Consider the following 23,477-nt stretch of genomic DNA (forward strand, 5'->3'; position numbering starts at 1 on the left):
TTAACCACCTTGGCAACCTCGTCCCCAGAGATTGGAGAGCCCAACCCAGAGTCCCCAGGCTCAGCTTCCTCAATGGAAGGCATGTTGGTGGGATTGAGGAGGTCTTTGAAGTACTCTGCCCACCGGCCCACAACGTCCCGAGTAGAGGTCAGCAGCACACCATCCCCACTATAAACAGTTCTGGTGCTGTACTGCTTTTTATTTTTAAATGAGTAATAGTATTATGTACTCTTACTTGGGTAAAATTTCATTTCACTCTAACAACAAGTAAGTTGAATGAAGAACAAGTTCTAACCAGAATTCTACCAGACACAAACCTACAATTTATGTCAAAGTGAGACCTCTTATTCATACACAAGCTTTGTCTTCTCTAATGCTAATTTCAAATGAAGAAGATGTAATAAACACCAGACATAATCCTGAAAGTTCATATATGTAATTGTCTTTTTGAACTTGGGTCAAACCTGACCTGCTTGCAGTATTGTTATAAAGTTTCTTCTACCTAAATGTGTTCTTTTGTAATTATTTTATTTGTATTATTTTTATTTTTTCATTTTAGACTTTAAGATATATTACGTATTTATGCTGCTTCTAGGTAAGAGAAGTGAGGTTACCTTACTTGCGCGTGCGCGCAAGTAAGGTTCTGTTACGTTGTCATGGTTACTAATAAACAACCCTTGTACGCTGGTGATCGTGTCGCTGCTTGATGACAAGTTTTTTATTAACCCTTAACTCAATTGTTCATCAAAGAATAAACTTTAATGAGGTTCAGTGTGATAAAATCAACATCTAGTCCTGAATTTATGGAAGTTTGATTTAAAGACGAGCAAATGTACGGGAAGCCATTTGGTCAAAAAGCTAGAAAACAAAAATATTGAATGTTTAAAAAGGCCTTATGAATACAGAATCTTTTTAATGACTACATAAATGTTATAATCATCTCAAATATTTTGTTTATGTCACTTATTTTTAGAAAAAAATCACAAAATTTGTTGAAAATATTACAGACACTGAAACATGTGACTTAATTATATTAAACAAATTGGATGGGTTAAAAATTGGGATAACAAGGATTGTTTTTCTTATAAGTACCAGTTTGTTTCAGTCCAGGTTCTTTTTTTTGATGCTCTGAAGCCAAGTTAAGGTGTACAGATAAGTTCATATTGCACATTTTAAGAGGTTTTAATTTCGACTTTTAATGCAGAGAAAAGTTTTTAAATTTTTGATTTTGTTTATCTTAATTTTTTTTAAAGATGTCGACTCTGATTTTCATGGTCTGTCATCAAACTTAACAAAAATAAACCACTGAGTTATATCACTCCGTGTGATTAAAATGTATTTTCTAAAATATTAATTTGCTAATCTGAGATTAATTTGTATTTGTTACTATTTTACTTAAACATCTCCAGAAATCTGTTGAATAAATCGCCGAAGTTCACCTTCACCTTTTCTACTGCGCCATAATTTTTCATAGTTTCGCTTTCATTCTTTCTTTGGGCGAGGCTCATAAATGACTCGGTTCTGTTCGAGTCGGTCATTTTTCCTTTTTAACTTAATTATTTCTCTCTAAACTTAACTTAAACAGTTCACATCTGCTGCCGACGCTCATTATCAGTGTTATTAGTCGAAGTTGTGTTTTTGGTCTCGGTATTTTTCGCTTTACGATCATGTTTGTTTTCCGGGTATTTTCCATTGTCCTTCTCGTCTGTTTCATGTTACAATGTGTCTTTGGTGAGTAAAAACATTAAATATCTTGTTTTATTTGGTTATTTTTCTGTTTCTTAAGCACAGCGCCGTGTAAATGTGTAATTACGCGACTTTTAATGGCATTTTTGTTAATAACCTAAAAACGCTTTTTAAAGGGTTCAAAAAAAAGCAATTATCAGAAATATATGACTGATTTACAGAGTTACTTCAATTTAAATCACGGAAAACGTGAAATATCGGCGTCGAAATGCTACAATTTACTATTTTTTCACCTTTTTGAGTATTTCCGGGTTGTTGAAACAGGGGGAGACAGCAGCCCTGCTAGATTTCAGTTCTGGTTCATCCATTTTACCTTTATTTAAATAGGTATTGTGGATATAATTTTAGCAAATTTAAACATCTTAAATTTATATGGTAACAAACTGAAGTCTGATCTTAAATATAATGTTGAAAAACTGTTAAATGTGTGTTTTTGTTATTTGCATTACTAGAACAGTATTCTTTTAATGTATGGTTTGATTAACATTACAAACCATAATTTATGATTGTGTTAAAAACGTTAAAAGTAGTGATTACTAACCTAACAATTCAAATATGTTAAACTTTGTAGTTTATTAAAAAAACAAACTAATTCTGAACAGAAAGATGAATGTAAAACAATATATGTTAGAATATTTCCAAACAATAATTTCTCTCTTGTATAATTTTAGTAAGTTACAGTATGTTTATTTCATTTTAGATATGAAATGTGTTTGGTTTTACAAACTTTCAGAAAGTATTTTGTCTGTTTTCAGTTCAAATTGGTGAAGTTAGAAATAGTGTGAATAAAGTTAGGGGGACAATAACACTTTTTAAATTTCAGGAAGGTTCTTAAAAAACCAATACGTATGCCGAATGAACTCATCATAGCCGGTAAGGCTCTAATGAGTAGTATATGATTATTTTGTACCTATTTCAAACTGGAATGTACTACATCTGGTGGGTGACACTTATTATTTGAAGATTGAGTCAGTAAATCTGTTCAACTCAACCTTTTCAGCAATTGATCTACAAACTAAATAAAAAATTTGAGCTTTTTCAAAGCTTGTTAGACAAAATATGATGTAATATTTTCATTTGAGTGAATCTGATGTAGTGATTTATAGTTGACTGCAACTTTTTAAAGAATAAGAAGTAAAAACTGTTTTGTATGGTAGCAGATTGAGTGTTAATTTATCAGCTTGTTATTGATCATATTTACAGATTAGCTTAGTTTATAAGTGAAAAGAAAAAACAAAAGTAGATTAGATCTTGAAAGCAGGGATGATAGAAAGGGATCAACATTTTAAAGCTACTCAGAAGTAAAACATTTTTTTGTTTTTCATTCACAGCTGATCCGATGTATGAAAAAGTTGGTGGCTCAGTTGTCCTGGATTCAGGTCATAAGTCTGGTACCCTCAATAGTGTAACCTGGAAGCACCAAGCGGACCTCGCCTTGGAGTGGTTCGGATCCGAAATTACTTGCTACAGAACCTTTCAAGGTAAGTTCACTTGTGATTGAGCCATAAATTGTTGTAAACTCCTTCAGATTCATTCATGCATGATGTCTTTATTTGTATTTTCCCTCCAGGTCGATGTAATTTGGACAAAACAACTGGAAGTTTCACCATCACAAATCTGATTCTAGAGGACAGCGGCAAATACACACCTGAGATTAACAGCGTGGTTGGTGGCACGATGGAACTTACAGTTATCAGTGAGTTCTTCAGGTTTGACTCAGGTTTGTTGGGTTTGATGTGAATCCAATTGATTGGAATCTGTTGGTGTTCCTGTCAGAACCGGTCCCAAAACCCAAAGTGTCCACGGCCTGCAATACTGAGAAGACCGTCTGTAATCTCACCTGTAACGCCAACATCTCCTCTGAGTTTGGATCCATCACATATAAATGGAAAACAGGAGACACAGAGTTGTCCAACAAGAAGGAGCTGAGCTTAACAGCGGTATGTTTTAAGATGGAGCCGAACCTCTTCGTAGGAACCTTGTAAGAACTCAGGATGAAACCATGATTTATTTAGGTGGTTAAGAACTATTCTCCATTTGCATCTTAGAAAAACGAGGAGCCCTCCTTCCTCTGTGTGCTGGAAAACCCTGTTAGCGACTCAGCCAGTGACGAGGTCTCTAACCCTATTAGCAAAGGTGAGCTACAAATATTTCTGTCCATCCTTTCTCTTGCCAAAATGTTCTTATTCACCTTTTGACATCAGTCCACAAACTTCACTGTGATTACTTGGGATTTTTTGCGATGCAGTGCTTTGAAAAAGTATTTTCCCCCAACAGATTTAAATTACTCAAATCATAGAACAACTTCAACATAACCTGAATAAATCCAACAGCAGATTTGAAATGAGAAGTAGAGTCAAAATATTCAATATCTTGATAAATTTTAATATCACCACAACCCTGTGATCAAGGTAATAAACTTATCCAAACCAACTTGACTCTGTTAAAGGGAGCAAAATTCACCTTTTGCACATTTTTGTGCTTCAATTTGGGTCTCAACTGATTCTAAAAACAGCCCAAGTGCTTATAAAAATCACCCAGCTGTATTATGGGAAAATTAGCCATTTCAAAAACCTTCTAATGTAACATCACCAATTAGCAGGCATTGTCCTTTACCTAGCAACCCCAACAGAGTTCCGCCTGTTACCTAGCAACCCCAACAGAGTTCCGCCTGTTACCTAGAAACCCCAACAGAGTTCCGCCTGTTACCTAGCAACCCCAACAGAGTTCCGCCTGTTACCCAGCAACCCCAACAGAGTTCCGCCTGTTACCTAGCAACCCCAACAGAGTTCCGCCTGTTACCTAGAAACCCCAACAGAGTTCCGCCTGTTACCTAGCAACCCCAACAGAGTTCCGCCTGTTACCCAGCAACCCCAACAGAGTTCCGCCTGTTACCTAGAAACCCAAACTGAGCCCCATCATGTTTACCATCCAGAAACCACTTGCTGCATTCTTGTTTGTTGTGCAGGAGGCTCCACTTCTGCTATTCAAAGATGTATGGTTGTATAATTGCGTATCGGTTTGCTGCCATTTTCACGTTTGAGTGTAAACATTGAGTTTACCATAACTGGCATCAAGAGTTTGTGATAAGTGACGACGAGTCTTTAAAGTTACTGAATCTTAATTCAAACACTTTAGAGGGTTTTCCAGAAGCTGTTCTGACCTTTGACCTCTTTGGTAGAGGACATTTTAAATCATCCATCCATCCATCTTCTTCCGCTTATCCGAGGTCGGGTCGCGGGGGTAGCAGCTTCAGAAGGGAGGCCCAGACTTCCCTCTCCCCAGCCACTTCTTCTAGCTCCTCCGGGGGAATCCCGAGGCGTTCCCAGGCCAGCCGAGAGACATAGTCCCTCCAGCGTGTCCTGGGTCTTCCCCGGGGCCTCCTCCCGGTGGGACATGCCCGGAACACCTCACCAGGGAGGCGTCCAGGAGGCATCCTGACCAGATGCCCGAGCCACCTCAACTGGCTCTTCTCGATGTGAAGGAGCAGCGGCTCTACTCTGAGTCCCTCCCGGATGACTGAGCTTCTCACCCTATCTCTAAGGGAGAGCCCAGCCACCCTACGGAGAAAACCCATTTCGGCCGCTTGTATCCGCGATCTCGTTCTTTCGGTCATGACCCAAAGCTCATGACCATAGATGAGGGTGGGAACGTAGATCGACCGGTAAATCGAGAGCTTCGCTTTTTGGCTCAGCTCTCTCTTCACCACGACGGACCGGTACAGCGCCCGCTTGACAGCAGACGCTGCGCCAATCCGCCTGTCGATCTCCCGCTCCCTTCTTCCCCCATTCGTGAACAAGATCCCGAGATACTTAAACTCCTCCACTTGGGGCAGGACACCCCCCCTGACCCGGAGAAGGCACTCTACCCTTTTCCGGCTCAAAAAAATGGCCTCGGATTTGGAGGCACTGATCCCCATCCCGGCCGCTTCACACTCGGCTGCGAACCGCTCCAGCGAGAGCTGCAGATCACGATCTGATGAAGCCAAAAGGACCACATCGTCTGCGAAAAGCAGAGATGAGATCCTAAGGCCACCAAATCGGATCCCCTCAACACCTTGGCTGCGCCTAGAAATTCTGTCCATGAAAGTGATGAACAGAATCGGTGACAAAGGGCAGCCCTGGCGGAGTCCAACTCTCACCGGAAACGAGCCCGACTTACTGCCGGCAATGCGGACCAGACTCTGACACCGGTCATACAGGGACCTGACAGCCCGTATCAAAGGTCCCGGTACCCCATACTCCCGGAGAACCCCCCACAGGGCTCCCCGAGGGACACGGTCGAACGCCTTCTCCAGGTCCACAAAACACATGTAGACTGGTTGGGCGAACTCCCATGCACCCTCCAGGACCCTGCCGAGGGTGTAGAGCTGGTCCAGCGCTCCACGACCAGGACGAAAACCACACTGCTCTTCCTGAATCCGAGGTTCGACTATCCGACGGACCCTCCTCTCCAGGACCCCTGAATAGACCTTGCCAGGGAGGCTTAAGAGTGTGACCCCTCTATAATTGGAGCACACCCTCCGGTCCCCCTTTTTGAACAGGGGGACCACCACCCCAGTCTGCCAATCCAGGGGAACTGCCCCCGATGTCCATGCGACATTGCAGAGTCGCGTCAACCAACACAACCCTACAACATCCAGAGCCTTAAGGAACTCCGGGCGGATCTCATCCACCCCCGGGGCCTTGCCACCGAGGAGCTTTTTAACCACCTCGGCGACCTCGCCCCCAGAGATTGGAGAGCCCAACCCAGAGTCCCCAGGCTCCGCTTCCTCAGTGGAAGGCATGTTGGTGGGATTGAGGAGGTCTTCGAAGTACTCTGCCCACCGGCCCACAACGTCCCGAGTAGAGGTCAGCAGCACACCATCCCCACTATAAACAGTGTTGGTGCTGCACCGCTTCCCCCCCCTGAGACGCCGGATGGTGGACCAGAATCGCCTCGAAGCCGTACGGAAGTCTTTCTCCATGGCCTCTCCAAACTCCTCCCACGCCCGAGTTTTTGCCTCAGCAACCGCCCGAGCCGCATGCCGCTTCGCCCGCCGGTACCCATCAGCTGCTTCCGGAGTCCCACAGGCCAAAAAGGCCCGATAGGACTCCTTCTTCAGCCTGACGGCATCCCTCACCGAAGGTGTCCACCAGCGGGTTCGAGGGTTGCCGCCGCGACAGGCACCGACAACCTTGCGGCCACAGCTCCGATCGGCCGCCTCGACAATGGAGGCACGGAACACGGTCCACTCAGACTCCATGTCCCCCACCTCCCCCGGGACGTGTTCGAAGTCGACTTGTCATTTTAAATCAGTTTTTGTTTATTGTTAAGTTATGAACTCTGACCTTTCCAGGCACATAGTGCCATTTATACCACATTGACAATAAGAAGGTGATGGTCTGTGTTTCTGGTGAACTCTGAATGATTTAGTTTTAATAATTAATTCTTTTTTATTTCAGAGTCTAATATTGCATTGGTGACTATCCTGGTTATTCTTGGTATCCTCTTGATTGGGTTTATTGCTGCCCTTGTGATGTTCAGAAAAGGTAAGAATGCATTAAACATTCAAGTTACTGTTCTGTATTAATATATTGTCTCATCATGTTACATTTATTCCTCCCTTTGAACAAAAACAAGGAAATATTTGGCAGCAGAGTGTTTTTAGTTAATCAGTCATCAGGATTGAAAGTTTCTTGGAGGTTCTGGGATAAATCTGTCATAATAGAAGTCAACATCAACTTTATTGTTAATTTCTACATGTTCCAGGCTTACAGAGGAATCAAAAATATGTTTCTCTTTGTCCTAGAGAGAAAGCACAACTGATAAAGGCATTTCCTCTCACTAAACAGTGAAACTGCACAACAGATAATTAAACACACTTCCTGAAAAGCTAATTCACAGGAGCGTTACGAACAGCTAAATCTGTTGAAAGATCATAGATAGCGCTAGAAGTTGTTGTGTTGCTGATCTGTGGGCATCACTGATGAACTTCCTGTTGTAAAAAGAGTTTGTGTTTATCTGTTTCACTTTATTCAACTATCAACCAGCAGGTTTTGGTTTGTTTACATTGAACCTAGAAATGACAGTGGAATTATGTTGCTTATAAAAATGTCTTTAAGCCTGAACTAAATGGCAAAAATTAAATATTTAACACTAATGACTGTTTTCCATTACAATTTCAGTTATCAGAGCGAAGGCAATGAGTAAGTTATTAAATCTGTTCTAAATGATGCATAATGCACATATGACTGATTGTGAAAATCTAATAAATGTATTTCTCTTTAAAACAGGTCTTCGTAGGTGTTTTTCAAGGAGTAAGTTAAAAGTTTTCTAACAGTTTATTTTTCACATCTATCTAATCTTGATGGTTTAGCACAATTTCAGCTGGAAGTAATGAGTAAATATGGAAAAATGTTGTTTTTTTAATATTTTGTCACTTCACTGCTTCAACCTTCAATGTATTTTATTGGATTTGCACAGTTAAAGCCAGATATTTATTTAGTCTATAAACAGAAGCAGAACCATGTTTTTCTCACTGCCTGACAATAAATCAGACCAAATAATTCCTGTTATATATCAGCTAGGATTACCAAACTTATTTCAATGTAATAAATAAAGAGTAGGCAAATTTCTTTTATTTACCTTTTTAATATTTTAATGTTCTGTGCTGTGAAGGCTTCTCCACAACATGTACCTTGTTTTCCTTAAGCCACAACTAATTTATCTGGAAGACTCACTTGTGTTCAGGCTTTCACTTCCTGACTGCTTCAATATTTTTAGCATCATCTCAAGTCATTTCCTTCCTGAATAGTTAAATATCTGGACAATATATTAGTCTAGAACATGATATTTGAACTTTTTAAAATATTTTTTTGTCTATTGTGGCCTTTTTTCACTGGTAGCTGGATATTTATATATGAGTATAACTTTGAGATGAATAACCAGAAATATTGAACTTTTTCTACAATATTGTCCTTTTGCACAGCCGCACAGTCTGTATGTTTTGGTTTCTTTTGATAAATGAGGATGAGACATTACTCCAGTATTTCTCTTTTTTTTCAGGAGCACCGCTTAGCTCATTTAATAACATATACAATCTGAAATGAAAATATTAGTCAAATGAGAAGATTGGTGTTGTTTTAAAACAATTACTGTCCTCACAATGATGTTTTGAGTTATTTACAAATTCTGAAAGTGTAGAATCCCATTTTTCTAACGATAGAAAACATAAAAATAAAAAAAGAAGTTTTTTTTTTTTTTACTAAAAATATTCTGCGCCTTAACATTTTAATTTAGAAGCATAGCAAAAGAGAAATAGCCTTGAGTTTCTTAGGTAGAAACAAAAATTCTCTTCTGCACCATTAAATATAAAATATCCACCTGTTTCTATCAGTTGTATTTATTCTACAATTTTTATTTAAACCAAATAAAAAGAACAACTGTTGACATGTGAGGAGAGCATTATCAGGATACTGAGTCACAAACAATTGATCGATTACATGCAGTACATTGTGGACCATTAGAGGGCGCCAGCTTGAGAGAGACTGTTACAAACCAAGAATCTGTGAAAATCTATCCATCCATATATCCATTTTCTTCCACTTTATCCGGGGTCGGGTCGCGGGGTAGCAGTTTCAGAAGGGATGGGACCCTTTTTCCCTCATTTGTGAACAAGATCCCGAGATACTTGAACTCCTCCACTTGGGGCAGGACACCCCCCTGACCCGGAGAAGGCACTCTACCCTTTTCCGGCTCAAGACCATGGCCTCAGATTTGGAGGCACTGATCCTCATCCCGGCCGCTTCACACTCGGCTGCGAACCCCTCCAGCGAGAGCTGCAGATCACGACCCGATGAAGCCAAAAGGACCACATCATCCGCAAAAAGCAGAGATGAGATCCTAAGGCCACCAAATCGGATCCCCTCAACACCTTGGCTGCGCCTAGAAATTCTGTCCATAAAAATAATGAACAGAATCGGTGATAAAGGGCAGCCCTGGCGGAGTCCAACCCTCCCCGGAAACGAGCCCGACTTACTGCCGGCAATGAGGTCCAGACTCTGACACTCTGATACAGGGACCTGACAGCCCGTATCAAAGGGCCCGGTACCCCATACTCCCGGAGAACCCCCCACAGAGCTCCCCGAGGGACACGGTTGAACGCCTTCTCCAAGTTCACAAAACACATGTAGACTGGTTGGGCGAACTCCCATACACCCTCCAGGACCCTGCCGAGGGTGTAGAGCTGGTCCAGTGTTCCACGACCAGGACAAAAACCACACTGCTCTTCCTGAATCCAAGGTTCGACTATCCGACGGACCCTCCTCTCCAGGACCCCTGAATAGACTTTGCCAGGGAGGCTTAAGAGTGTGATCCCTCTATAATTAGAGCACACCCTCCGGTCCCCCTTTTTGAACAGGGGGACCACCACCCCACTCTGCCAATCCAGGGGAACTGCCCCCGATGTCCATGCGATATTGCAGAGTCACGTCAGCCAACACAACCCTGCAACATCCAGAGCCTTAAGGAACTCCGAGCGGATCTCATCTAACCCGGGGCCTTGCCACCGAGAAGCTTCTCAACCACCTCGGCGACCTCGTCCCAGAGATTGAAGAGCCCAACCCAGAGTCCCCAGGCTCAGCTTCCTCAATGGAAGGCATGTTGGTGGGATTGAGGAGGTCTTCGAAGTATTCTGCCCACCGGCCCACAACATCCCAAGTTGAGGTCAGCCGCACACCATCCCCACTATAAACAGTTCTGGTGCTGTACTGCTTTTTATTTTTAAATGAGTAATAGTATTATGTACTCTTACTTGGGTAAAATTTCATTTCACTCTAACAACAAGTAAGTTGAATGAAGAACAAGTTCTAACCAGAATTCTACCAGACACAAACCTACAATTTATGTCAAAGTGAGACCTCTTATTCATACACAAGCTTTGTCTTCTCTAATGCTAATTTCAAATGAAGAAGATGTAATAAACACCAGACATAATCCTGAAAGTTCATATATGTAATTGTCTTTTTGAACTTGGGTCAAACCAAGATCATCAAACGTAACAAAAATAAACCACTGAGTTATATCACTCTGTGTGATGAATGTGTCAGATTTTTAAAATGTATTTTCTAAAATATTAATTTGCTAATCTGAGATTAATTAGTATTTTTTATTATTTTACTTAAACATCTCCAGAAATCTGTTGAATAAATCGCCGAAGTTCACCTTCACCTTTTCTACTGCGTCATAATTTTTCATAGTTTCGCTTTCATTCTTTCTTTGGGCGAGGCTCATAAATGACTCGGTTCTGTTCGAGTCGGTCATTTTTCCTTTTTAACTTAATTATTTCTCTCTAAACTTAACTTAAACAGTTCACATCTGCTGCCGACGCTCATTATCAGTGTTATTAGTCGAAGTTGTGTTTTTGGTCTCGGTATTTTTCGCTTTACGATCATGTTTGTTTTCCGGGTATTTTCCGTTGTCCTTCTCATGTTACAAAGTGTCTTTGGTGAGTAAAAACATTAAATATCTTGTTTTATTTGGTTCTTTTTCTGTTTCTTAAGCACAGCGCCTTGTAAATGTGTAAATACGCGACTTTTAATGGCATTTTTGTTAATAACCTAAAAACGCTTTTTAAAGGGTTCAAAAAAAAGCAATTATCAGAAATATATGACTGATTTACAGAGTTACTTCAATTTAAATCACGGAAAACGTGAAATATCGGCGTCGAAATGCTACAATTTACTATGTTTTATATATAGCCTATTGTTTTTTTTACTTTTTGAGTATTTCCGGGTTATTGAAAGACAGCAGCCCTGCTAGATTTCACTTCTGGTTCATCCATTTTACCTTTATTTAAATTTGTATTGTGGATATAATTTTAGCAAATTTAAGCATCTTAAATTTATACGGTAACAAACTGAAGTCTGACCTTAAATATAATGTTGAAAAACTGTTAAATGTGTGTTTTTGTTATTTGCATTACTAGAACAGTATTCTTTTAATGTATGGTTTGATTAACATTACAAACCATAATTTATGATTGTGTTAAAAACGTTAAAAGCAGTGATTACTAACCTAACAATTCAAATATGTTAAACTTTGTAGTTTATTAAAAAAACAAACTAATTCTGAACAGAAAGATGAATGTAAAACAATATATGTTAGAATATTTCCAAACAATAATTTCTCTCTTGTATAATTTTAGTAAGTTACAGTATGTTTATTTCATTTTAGATATGAAATGTGTTTGGTTTTACAAACTTTCAGAAAGTATTTTGACTGTTTTCAGTTCAAATTGGTGAAGTTAAAAATAGTGTGAATAAAGTTAGGGGGACAATAACACTTTTTAAATTTCAGGAAGGTTCTTAAAAAACCAATACGTATGCCGAATGAACTCATCATAGCCGGTAAGGCTCTAATGAGTAGTATATGATTATTTTGTACCTATTTCAAACTGGAATGTTTATTTGAAGATTGAGTCAGTAAATCTGTTCAACTCAACCTTTTCAGCAATTGATCTACAAACTAAATAAAAAATTGAGCTTTTTCAAAGCTTGTTAGACAAAATATGATGTAATATTTCATTTGAGTGAATTTGATGTAGTGATTTATAGTTGACTGCAACTTTTTAAAGAATAAGAAGTAAAAACGGTTTTGTATGGTAGCAGATTGAGTGTTAATTTATCAGCTTGTTATTGATAATATTTACAGATTAGCTCAGTTTATAAGTGAAAAGAAAAAACAAAAGTAGATTAGATCTTGAAAGCAGGGATGATAGAAAGGGATCAACATTTTAAAGCTGCTCAGAAGTAAAACATTTTTTTGTTTTTCATTCACAGCTGTTCCGATGTATAAAAAAGTTGGTGGCTCAGTTGTCCTGGATTCAGGTCATAAGTCTGGTCCCCTCACTAGTGTAACCTGGAAGCACCAAGCGGACCTCGCCTTGGAGTGGTTCGGATCCGAAATTACTTGCTACAGAACCTTTCAAGGTAAGTTCACTTGTGATTGAGCCATAAAGTGTTGTAAACTCCTTCAGATTCATTCATGCATGATGTCTTTATTTGTATTTTCCCTCCAGGTCGATGTAATTTGGACAAAACAACTGGAAGTTTCACCATCACAAATCTGATTCTAGAGGACAGCGGCAAATACACACCTGAGATTAACAGCGTGGTTGGTGGCACAATGGAACTTAAAGTTATCAGTGAGTTCTTCAGGTTTGACTCAGGTTTGTTGGGTTTGATGTGAATCCAATTGATTGGAATCTGTTGGTGTTCCTGTCAGAACCGGTCCCAAAACCCACAGTGTCCATGGCCTGGAATACTGAGGAGACCGTCTGTAAACTCACCTGTGAGGCCAACATCTCCTCTGAGTTTGGACCCATCACATATAAATGGAAAACAGGAGACACAGAGTTGTCCAACGAGAAGGAGCTGAGCTTAACAACGGTATGTTTTAAGATGGAGCCGAACCTCTTCGTAGGAACCTTGTAAGAACTCAGGATGAAACCGTGATTTATTTAGGTGGTTAAGAACTATTCTCCATTTGCATCCTAGAAAAACGAGGAGCCCTCCTTCTTCTGTGTGCTGGGAAACCCTGTTAGCAACTCGGCCAGTGACGAGTTCTCTAACCCTATTAGCAAAGGTGAGCTACAAATATTTCTGTCCATCCTTTCTCTTGCCAAAATGTTCTTATTCACCTTTTGACATCAGTCCACAAACTTCACTGTGATTAATTGGGAGTTTTTGCGATGCAGTGCTTTGAAAAAGTATTTTCCCCCAACAGATTTAAATTATTCAAATCATAGAACAACTTCAACATAACCTGAATAAATCCAACAGCAGATTTGAAATGAGAAGTAGAGTCAAAATATTCAATATCTTGATAAATTTTAATATCACCACAACCCTGTGATCAAGGTAATAAACTTATCCAAACCAACTTGACTCTGTTAAAGGAAGCAAAATTCACCTTTTGCACATTTTTGTGCTTCAATTTGGGTCTCAACTGATTCTAAAAACAGCCCACGTGCTTATAAAAATCACCCAGCTGTATTATGGGAAAATTAACCGTTTCAAAAATCTTCTAATGTAACATCACAAATTAGCAGGCATTGTCCTTTACCTAGCAACCCCAACAGAGTTCCGCCTGTTACCTAGCAACTCCAACAGAGTTCCGCCTGTTACCTAGCAACTCCAACAGAGTTCCGCCCATTACCTAGAAACCCAATCTGAGCCCCATCATGTTTACCATCCGGAAACCACTTGCTGCATTCTTGTTTGTTGTGCAGGAGGCTCCACTTCTGCTATTCAAAGATGTATGGTTGTATAATTGCATATCGGTTTGCTGCCATTTTCACGTTTGAGTGTAAACATTGAGTTTACCATAACTGGCATCAAGAGTTTGTGATAAGTTACGATGAGTCTTTAAAGTTACTGAATCTTAATTCAAACACTTTAGAGGGTTTTCCAGAAGTTGTTCTGACCTTTGACCTCTTTGGTAGAGGACATTTTAAATCAGTTTTTGTTTATTGTTAAGTTATGAACTCTGACCTTTCCAGGCACATAGTGCCATTTCATACCACATTAACAATAAGAAGGTGATGGTCTGTGTTTCTGGTGAACCCTGAATGATTTAGTTTTAATAATTAATTCTTTTTTATTTCAGAGTCTAATGTAGCAGCGGTGGCTGTTCCGGTGGTTCTTGGTATCCTCTTGATTGCGGTTGTGGTTGTTGCCTTTGTGATGTACAAAAAAGGTAAGAATGCATTAAACATTCAAGTTACTGTTCTGTATTAATATATTGTCTCATCATGTTACATTTATTCCTCCCTTTGAACAAAAACAAGGAAATATTTGGCAGCAGAGTGTTTTTAGTTAATCAGTCATCAGGAGGGAAAGTTTCTTGGAGGTTCTGGGATAAATCTGTCATAATAGAAGTCAACATCAACTTTATTGTTAATTTCTACATGTTCCAGGCTTACAGAGGAATCAAAAATATGTTTCTCTTTGTCCTAGAGAAAAAGCACAACTGATAAAGACATTTCCTCACACTAAACAGTGAAACTGCACAACAGATAATTAAACACACTTCCTGAAAAGCTAATTCACAGGAGCGTTACGAACAGCTAAATCTGCTGAAAGATCATAGATAGCGCTAGAAGTTGTTGTGTTGCTGATCTGTGGGCATCACTGATGAACTTCCTGTTGTAAAAAGAGTTTGTGTTTATCTGTTTCACTTTATTCAACTATCAACCAGCAGGTTTTGGTTTGTTTACATTGAACCTAGAAATGACAGTGGAATTATGTTGCTTATAAAAATGTCTTTAAGCCTGAACTAAATGGCAAACATTAAATATTTAACACTAATGACTGTTTTCCATTACAATTTCAGTTCCCAGAGTGAGGACAATGTGTAAGTTATTAAATCTGTTCTAAATGATGCATAATGCACATATGACTGATTGTGAAATCTAATAAATGTATTTCTCTTTAATACAGGGCCTTTTAAGTATGTTTCAAAGAGTAAGTTAAACGTTTTCTAACATCTATCTAATCTTGATGGTTTAGCACAATTTCAGCTGGAAGTAATGAGTAAATATGGAAAAATGTTGTTTTTTTTAAATATTTTGTCACTTCACTGCTTCAACCTTCAATGTATTTTATTGGATTTGTACAGTTAAAGCCAGATATTTATTTAGTCTATAAACAGAACCATGTTTTTCTCACTGCCTGACAATAAATCAGACCAAATAATTCCTGTTATATATCAGCTAGGATTACCAAACTTATTTCAATGTAATAAATAAAGAGTAGGCAAATTTCTTTTATTTACCTTTTTAATATTTTAATGTTCTGTGCTGTGAAGGCTTCTCCACAACATTTACCTTGTTTTCCTTAAGCCACAACTAATTTATCTGGAAGACTCACTTGTGTTCAGGCTTTCACTTCCTGACTGCTTCAATATTTTTAGCATCATCTCAAGTCATTTCCTTCCTGAATAGTTAAATATCTGGGCAATCCCAGGAGGTTTATACCAGAATGTAAAAGGCAGAATAAATGGAGAACAGCTCCACTGGTCCTACTATCATCACTCCATAACATTTATTATCTTCTTAATAAACATTATTAAGAAGATAATAAAACTTCTTAATAACATTTAAGAAGAGATCTTAATCTCTAACCGATCAAGATAATGTTTCACGTGGAACAGGTAAGTCTGAATCCAGCAGGACACAGTCATGGTTAAGACTGTTGACTGGACACCAGGTGATGTTAACACTAAACCACGAAGAAACAGGCTTTTCCAAGCACAGTAATGGAAAGTTGAGTGGCAGGAAAAACTGGTTGGAAAAGGTGCAAAAGTAGCAGAAATGACAGGAATTGAGAAACTAAAATACGTTTTAGAGAGTTTAACAATGATTGACGTTTAGTTTTTCAAAGGCAATTTTTAAGATATGATGCAGTAATTAAAGCAAAAGGAGCCCTGACCAAGTACTGACAGCTTATGATGTCAATACTTGACATAATGACATTATGATACTGTTTTTCTCCTTTTGCTTGTTTTTAAAGAAATTGGCTGTTCATAGAAATTTATCCAAGCATAGCGATGGAATGTTTAGTGGAAGGAAAAACTTTCAGGAATTGAGAAACGAATGAGTTGATGTTTAGTGATCCAGAGCCATCTTTTCAGATATGATGTAAAAGGAGCCCTGACAATAATCTGTGAAACATGTAGACATGCTTTTAAGTAGGAATACATTTATTTATTAAACTCATTTTTAATACATAGTTATTACTTATTTTTAGCTGATTTTTTTCTGGGGTCACAAAGTATTTAATAATAAACTCTAGTAAAATTAAATCTATAGAATGAGATTAACTGAATTATTGAAACAAATTAATATTTTAATTCAATTATCAGCTGGTTTTCTAAGATTTTCAAACTTTAAATAATTTGTTAACTATACTAAATGTTATTTTCTCATCAGTTGACAGTAATCTCATCAGAAACCTCAGTTGAGTGTGTAATCTTATTAATCAAAAGGTGTAAATACAAACTCAGCTTTGTTCTGCAGATGTTATCAAAATAATTATCCTTTCACTGTGACTGAAGAAGCATCATAGTCATTTCACTTTGAGATGAATGAACAAAAATATTCAACTTTTGCACAATATTGTCATGTTTTTATGTCTCTGCTTTGCATGTTTTTGGTTTTGTTTATTAAAACAAACATAATTTACTTTTTCCAATTTTACAGAGAATAAATCAAAGGATAAAGTAGAGCTCAATGGATATCAGCCTGTTAATGTGAACGAAGATGGTGAGTAAAACTTGATAAGATTATTTCACTCAGAGTAACCTGCAAAGGTTTAGAGTAAACCATCATTTCTTCATATTTTAATACAAGCAGACTGAATGAAAAACTATCCTAGACACAAAGGATTGTGATGCAGAGCATGAAGCATAAACCAGTTTAAACTGGATCTGAAGCCACTTCATTTCCAGCAGCCGATTCTAAAGACAACTCAGCTTGAGAAAGAGAAAAAGCTCTTAGATTTTAACATTTGGAGCAAATTTATCACAGATATTATATAACCACATATGGTCCGGATGTGTCACTCATAGTTTGTGTCTTATTGACAGGAATAAACAATATAAATCATACAGTTGGTAAGTAATTTTTTATTCCTGAGATCTTTATTAATCAGAGTGAAGCTAACACTTTCACTAACAGTTTCGATAGAGCAGCAGCAGCCGGATCCACCAACAGAACAAGTCAGTGACAACCAAGCAGAACCAGGACAGATCTCCACATCTGAGGAAACCAAACCGACCGCTGAAGAACCTGGTGAGATGTTTGTTTTGTTTGTTACTTTATTTAGGCAGAAAGTTTATAACCATGTGGAAAAAAAGTCAATTTATCCACTTCAGTATAAAGTCTTTATGTCCAGAGGAGTTCAGATGGTTTATGCTAATGCTAACAATCACCAACCCAGACTTGCTGCCCACCAAAATGACCTGGAGAAACTCAGATATTTAACTCTTGCTGTGCCATCTCCCCATTGATGCATAAAAGCAACAGAAAATGAGTTCAGAACAGTTTATGGATAAGTCAAATTATTTCTATGTGGTTCTTATATTTTTTTAATATAATGTTAACATATTTTATCAGGAAAGTCAAAAGACTCGACCTGTGATCCACCTGCTGACACTGAACCTGAACAAGGTGAGGAGATTAACTTTAATTACTGTATTAATATCTGTAAACTCATGTTTTTCATTCACATATTGTTATTTTTTATATTTCAGGGTCCAGTGAAGAATCCAATCTGGACCCATCTGCTGGGAGTCCAGAGCCCAGCAGTCAAACTGGTGAGTCAGACTCAAATTAATGCGCAAAAATCACATTAATTAGATTTTTCAGTCGTTATAAATTAAAGGAGCCAATCAGCCATTGACACAGACTTTACACTTTATATTTAGACATTTTGTTCCCAAAAATACACAATTTGCTCCCATTTCTTTGAAAAAAAAATTAAGAAAAGCCCAACTTAACTGTTGAAAATATCATAAATCCATATTTTTGCTCAAGCCAGTTTAAACCAGTGAAGTAATCCTTTTTTAATACAAACTTGCATATTTCTAGTTTTCAACAAGCTTATTTTCAGGTCAAGATTTTGTGTCTCTTCCTTTCAAAATGCTTGATATATTAGTCAAACTAAATAAAATACATAAAAGTTGATTTGGGTACAGTGAAGTCGACTTTTCAGTAAAATTCTCTGACTAAATATAATTCTGCTTATTATAAAAGTTTGCTTTTGAAAAGATGAAAGTTTTTGTTGTACTAAACATTTTTCATTGCAAGAAAATTATCAGTATTGATTCTACACTGATTAAAAATAAAAAACTTTGATAAACAAATTTAGATCTTTTTTTAAATGGACCTGGGGGCCACAAAACATCAGTTCAAGGGCCACAAATGGCCCCAGGGCCGCAGTTTGGACACCCCAGGTTTAACACAAAGAGCTGTTATCTGTGTGGAAATTTAACAACATGGATATTTACACTTTTTAAAATCTTTTATTGGCTCCAGTGGCCTTTATTCACTGGAAGCTGGATATTTATATATGAGTTTAACTTTGAGATGAATGAATAAAAATATTCAACTTTTTCACAATATTGTCATGTTTTTATGTCTCTGCTTTACATGTTTTTGGTTTTATTAAAACAAATATAATTTATTTTTCCAATTTTACAGAGAATAAATCAGAGGGTAAAGAAGAGCTCAATGGGGAAGCTAAAGTGAACGAAGATGGTGAGTAAAACTTGATAAGATTATTTCACTCAGAGTAACCTGCAAAGGTTTAGAGTAAACCATCATTTCTTCATATTTTAATACAAACAGACTGATTGAAAAACTATCCTAGACACAAAGGATTGTGATGCAGAGCATGAAGCATAAACCAGTTTAAACTGGATCTGAAGCCACTTCATTTCCAGCAGCCGATTCTAAAGACAACTCAGCTTGAGAAAGAGAAAAAGCTCTTAGATTTTAACATTTGGTGCAAATTTATCACAGATATTATATAACCACATATGGTCCGGATGTGTCACTCATAGTTTGTGTCTTATTGACGGGAATAAACAATATAAATCATACAGTTGGTAAGTAATTTTTTGTTGTTGTTTGAATGTCCTGAGATCTTTATTAATCAGAGTGAAGCTAACACTTTCACTAACAGTTTCGACAGAGCAGCAGCAGCAGCAGCAGCAGCAGCTGCAGCAGGGTTCACATACAGAACAAGTCAGTAACAACCAAGCAGGACCAGGACAGATCTCCACATCTGAGGAAACCAAACCGACCGCTGAAGGACCTGGTGAGATGTTTGTTTTGTTTGTTACTTTATTTAGGCAGAAGGTTTATAACCATGTGGAAAAAAAGTCAATTTATCCACTTCAGTATAAAGTCTTTATGTCCAGAGGAGTTCAGATGGTTTATGCTAATGCTAACAATCACCAACCCAGACATGCTGCCCACCAAAATTACCTGGAGAAACTCAGATATTTAACTCTTGCTGTGCCATCTCCCCATTGATGCATAAAAGCAACAGAAAATGAGTTCAGAACACAGTTTATGGATAAATCCAATTATTTCTATGTGGTTCTTATATTTTTTTGATATAATGTTAACATATTTTATCAGGAAAGTCAAAAGACTCAACCTGTGATCCTCCTGACACTGAACCTGAACAAGGTGAGGAGATTAACTTTAATTACTGTATTAACATCTGTAAACTCATGTTTTTCCTTCACATAATGTTATTTTTTATATTTCAGGGTCCAGTCAAGAATCCAATCTGGACCCATCTGCTGGGAGTCCAGAGCCCAGCAGTCAAACTGGTGAGTCAGACTCAAATTAATGCGCAAAAATCACATTAATTAGATTTTTCAGTCGTTATAAATTAAAGGAGCCAATCAGCCATTGACACAGACTTTACACTTTATATTTAGACATTTTGTTCCCAAAAATACACAATTTGCTCCCATTTCTTTGAAAAAAAATTAAGAAAAGCCCAACTTAACTGTTGAAAATATCATAAATCCATATTTTTGCTCAAGCCAGTTTAAACCAGTGAAGTAATCCTTTTTTAATACAAACTTGCATATTTCTAGTTTTCAACAAGCTTATTTTCAGGTCAAGATTTTGTGTCTCTTCCTTTCAAAATGCTTGATATATTAGTCAAACTAAATAAAATACATAAAAGTTGATTCGGGTACAGTGAAGTCGACTTTTCAGAAAAATTCTCTGACTAAATATAATTCTGCTTATTATAAAAGTTTGCTTCTGAAAAGATGAAAGTTTTTGTTGTACTTAACATTTTTCATTGCAAGAAAATTATCAGTATTAATTCTACACTGATTAAAAATAAAAAACTTTGATAAACAAACTTAGATCTTATTTTAAATGGACCTGGGGGCCACAAAACATCAGTTCAAGGGCCACCAACGGCCCCGGGGCCGCAGTTTGGACACCCCAGGTTTAACACAAAGAGCTGGTATCTGTGTGGAAATTTAACAACATGGATATTTACACTTTTTAAAATCTTTTATTGGCTCCAGTGGCCTTTATTCACTGGAAGCTGGATATTTATATACGAGTTTAACTTTGAGATGAATGAATAAAAATATTCAACTTTTTCACAATATTGTCATGTTTTTATGTCTCTGCTTTACATGTTTTTGGTTTTATTAAAACAAATATAATTTATTTTTCCAATTTTACAGAGAATAAATCAGAGGGTAAAGAAGAGCTCAATGGGGAAGCTAAAGTGAATGAAGATGGTGAGTAAAACTTGATAAGATTATTTCACTCAGAGTAACCTGCAAAGGTTTAGAGTAAACCATCATTTCTTCATATTTTAATACAAACAGACTGATTGAAAAACTATCCTAGACACAAAGGATTGTGACACAGAGCATGAAGCATAAACCAGTTTAAACTGGATCTGAAGCCACTTCATTTCCAGCAGCCGATTCTAAAGACAACTCAGCTTGAGAAAGAGAAAAAGCTCTTAGATTTTAACATTTGGTGCAAATTTATCACAGATATTATATAACCACAAATGGTCCGGATGTGTCACTCATAGTTTGTGTCTTATTGACAGGAATAAACAATATAAATCATACAGTTGGTAAATAATTTTTTATTCCTGAGATCTTTATTAATCAGAGTGAAGCTAACACTTTCACTAACAGTTTCGACAGAGCAGCAGCAGCAGCAGCAGCAGCAGCAGCTTTTGGATCCACCAACAGAACAAGTCAGTAACAACGAAGCAGAACCAGGACAGAGCTCCGAATCTGACGAAACCAAACCGACCGCTGAAGGACCTGGTGAGATGTTTGTTTTGTTTGTTACTTTATTTAGGCAGAAAGTTTATAACCATGTGGAGAAAAAGTCAATTTATCCACTTCAGTATAAAGTCTTTATGTCCAGAGGAGTTCAGATGGTTTATGCTAATGCTAACAATCACCAACCCAGACATGCTGCCCACCAAAATGACCTGGTGAAACTCAGATATTTAACTCTTGCTGTGCCATCTCCCCATTGATGCATAAAAGCAACAGAAAATGAGTTCAGAACAGTTTATGGATAAGTCAGATTATTTCTATGTGGTTCTTATATTTTTTTAATATAATGTTAACATATTTTATCAGAAAAGCCAAAAGACTCGACCTGTGATCCACCTGCTGACACTGAACCTGAACAAGGTGATAATGTTCTGTAATGTCTGAGTCGTTGACAGGCAGAGAGCAGCTTATAGGTTTTTTAACTTTAATCTATTATTGTTATTATTATATCTGTTTGTTAAAGTATAGTGTTGCACTCATTTACATGTGTTAATAATTCTTCTATCTTTCTGCAGAGATTGTATCACCACCGAATCCGAGACGTGCAGTAACGCCTGGCACAGATTCTGCAGAAAGCTGAAACTCTCTTCTTCTGTGTGCGTCTGCTGTGACCTGGTCCGCTCTGGGAGGATGTGATGCTCCTTACGGCTGTTTGACTGCGTTTGTTGAACAAGCTAATATTTCAAATGTTGCATCTGACTGACAGTGACAGCAACAAGGTCCAGCTGGTGGATAGTATGTCTGAGATTTGGAGGGATGAACTTAGAAGAGATCAAACGCTGCCTGACTCTCATCATGTTCAAGAGCAAAAACTTATGAGATTTATTTTTAAAAGTTTTATCTCTTCCAGATTTGGACTATTTTAGACCATGAGTTGGATATATCAGTGTTTCTTCAGCATATCTGAACTTTTCTTGAGGTTTTTATTGTTGTACAGAATCTGGATTTGTTGTTCTGTACATTTATCTATTTAATTGCCTTCACTGTGTATTTTTCCTCATTTTCATTCCAAAACACTGATCTCAACTTCATGAGAAATCAAGACCAGTTTGAGGATCTAGAATGTGGTGCTGCTGGGTTGGATTTTAGTTCGTTTTAGTTTAAATTAGCTTTTTACTTTAGATTTGTAAATGATGGCAAAAAACTGAGATGCACTTAAATTCCTGCAGAATGTGTCCGACTCCCTTTGATGGAGTTTTACTCTAATTATTCATCTGTGCCATCATAAACAATAGCTGAAGATACTAAAGGGACAATCAAACATGCTTTAAAACTACATATAAATATTTTTACATGTAAATCTATTTATAAACTCCTTTCATTTGGATGTTTTCCCAGTGTTGGAGCTGAATTCACTGTGTTCCCACTAGAAGGCAGCATTCCTCTTGTTACCACTGAAATCTGTTTTTAGTAGGAAAAAATTTTAGAATTAAATAAAAGCATTTACTGTAAATATATTTTACACTCATTGATGTACAGTTTGGTTAATACAATTATTTATTTACCACCAAAATACTTTTTCTTCTAGATGATAATCTTGTGACTTTTAAACGAGTCAAAATGAAAAGATAGCTGTTTGTATCCTGGTAAAGCAGGTATATGTTGCCTTTTGAGTCTCTAAAAATTGATATATTTAAATTTCCTTATTAATGATATTAATGAATTCCACAATAAAAGGCAAACATGAAATATAGACCGTATCCAAAATGAAAGGGAGGCGAAAACCTACCCTGCTTTCCTGTTTTCCCCCCCATCCATCAATATTCTGCCTCGTTAAGAGCTCATTTTTTTGTTTGCTCATTTTTATGTCATTTTATGAGCAGGGCCTGATTAACACT

The 23,477-nt window shown here is 37.6% G+C and overlaps 1 protein-coding gene and 1 long non-coding RNA gene across 3 annotated transcripts; one reads left to right on the forward strand and one right to left on the reverse strand.

Annotated features, from left to right (window-relative positions):
* Positions 1–1,462: 1,462 nt before the first annotated feature.
* LOC116716693 (circumsporozoite protein-like) lies at positions 1,463–23,107 on the forward strand. Of its 2 annotated transcripts, none has more exons than XM_032557516.1 (20): positions 1,463–1,731; positions 3,078–3,227; positions 3,317–3,442; positions 3,523–3,686; positions 3,795–3,882; positions 7,191–7,277; positions 7,914–7,934; positions 8,022–8,045; positions 16,988–17,050; positions 17,374–17,400; positions 17,465–17,578; positions 17,903–17,956; positions 18,040–18,102; positions 18,989–19,045; positions 19,473–19,607; positions 19,934–19,984; positions 20,068–20,130; positions 21,016–21,072; positions 21,487–21,621; positions 21,946–22,068. In XM_032557516.1, the coding sequence occupies exons 1-20, from the start codon at positions 1,668–1,670 to the stop codon at positions 22,014–22,016; spliced, it is 1,614 nt and encodes a 537-aa protein (XP_032413407.1). In that variant the 5' UTR covers positions 1,463–1,667; the 3' UTR covers positions 22,017–22,068. The 2 variants fall into 2 exon arrangements, with proteins under 2 accessions (XP_032413407.1, XP_032413408.1); XM_032557517.1 differs by lacking the exons at positions 3,078–3,227; positions 3,317–3,442; positions 3,523–3,686; ... (3 more) ...; positions 8,022–8,045; positions 21,946–22,068 and adding exons at positions 12,567–12,716; positions 12,806–12,931; positions 13,012–13,175; ... (3 more) ...; positions 15,228–15,251; positions 22,155–23,107 and having other exon boundaries at positions 1,464–1,731.
* On the reverse strand, positions 4,511–13,898 carry LOC116716697 (uncharacterized). The gene is made up of 2 exons (XR_004338588.1): positions 13,852–13,898; positions 4,511–4,641 (listed from the first exon to the last, which is right to left on the reverse strand). It is a non-coding gene; the product is annotated as an uncharacterized LOC116716697 (long non-coding RNA).
* Positions 23,108–23,477: the final 370 nt, after the last annotated feature.

This window comes from Xiphophorus hellerii, unplaced genomic scaffold (assembly GCF_003331165.1).
Source record: "Xiphophorus hellerii strain 12219 unplaced genomic scaffold, Xiphophorus_hellerii-4.1 PGA_scaffold_79__1_contigs__length_250000, whole genome shotgun sequence".
Classification (NCBI taxonomy): Eukaryota; Metazoa; Chordata; class Actinopteri; order Cyprinodontiformes; family Poeciliidae; genus Xiphophorus; species Xiphophorus hellerii.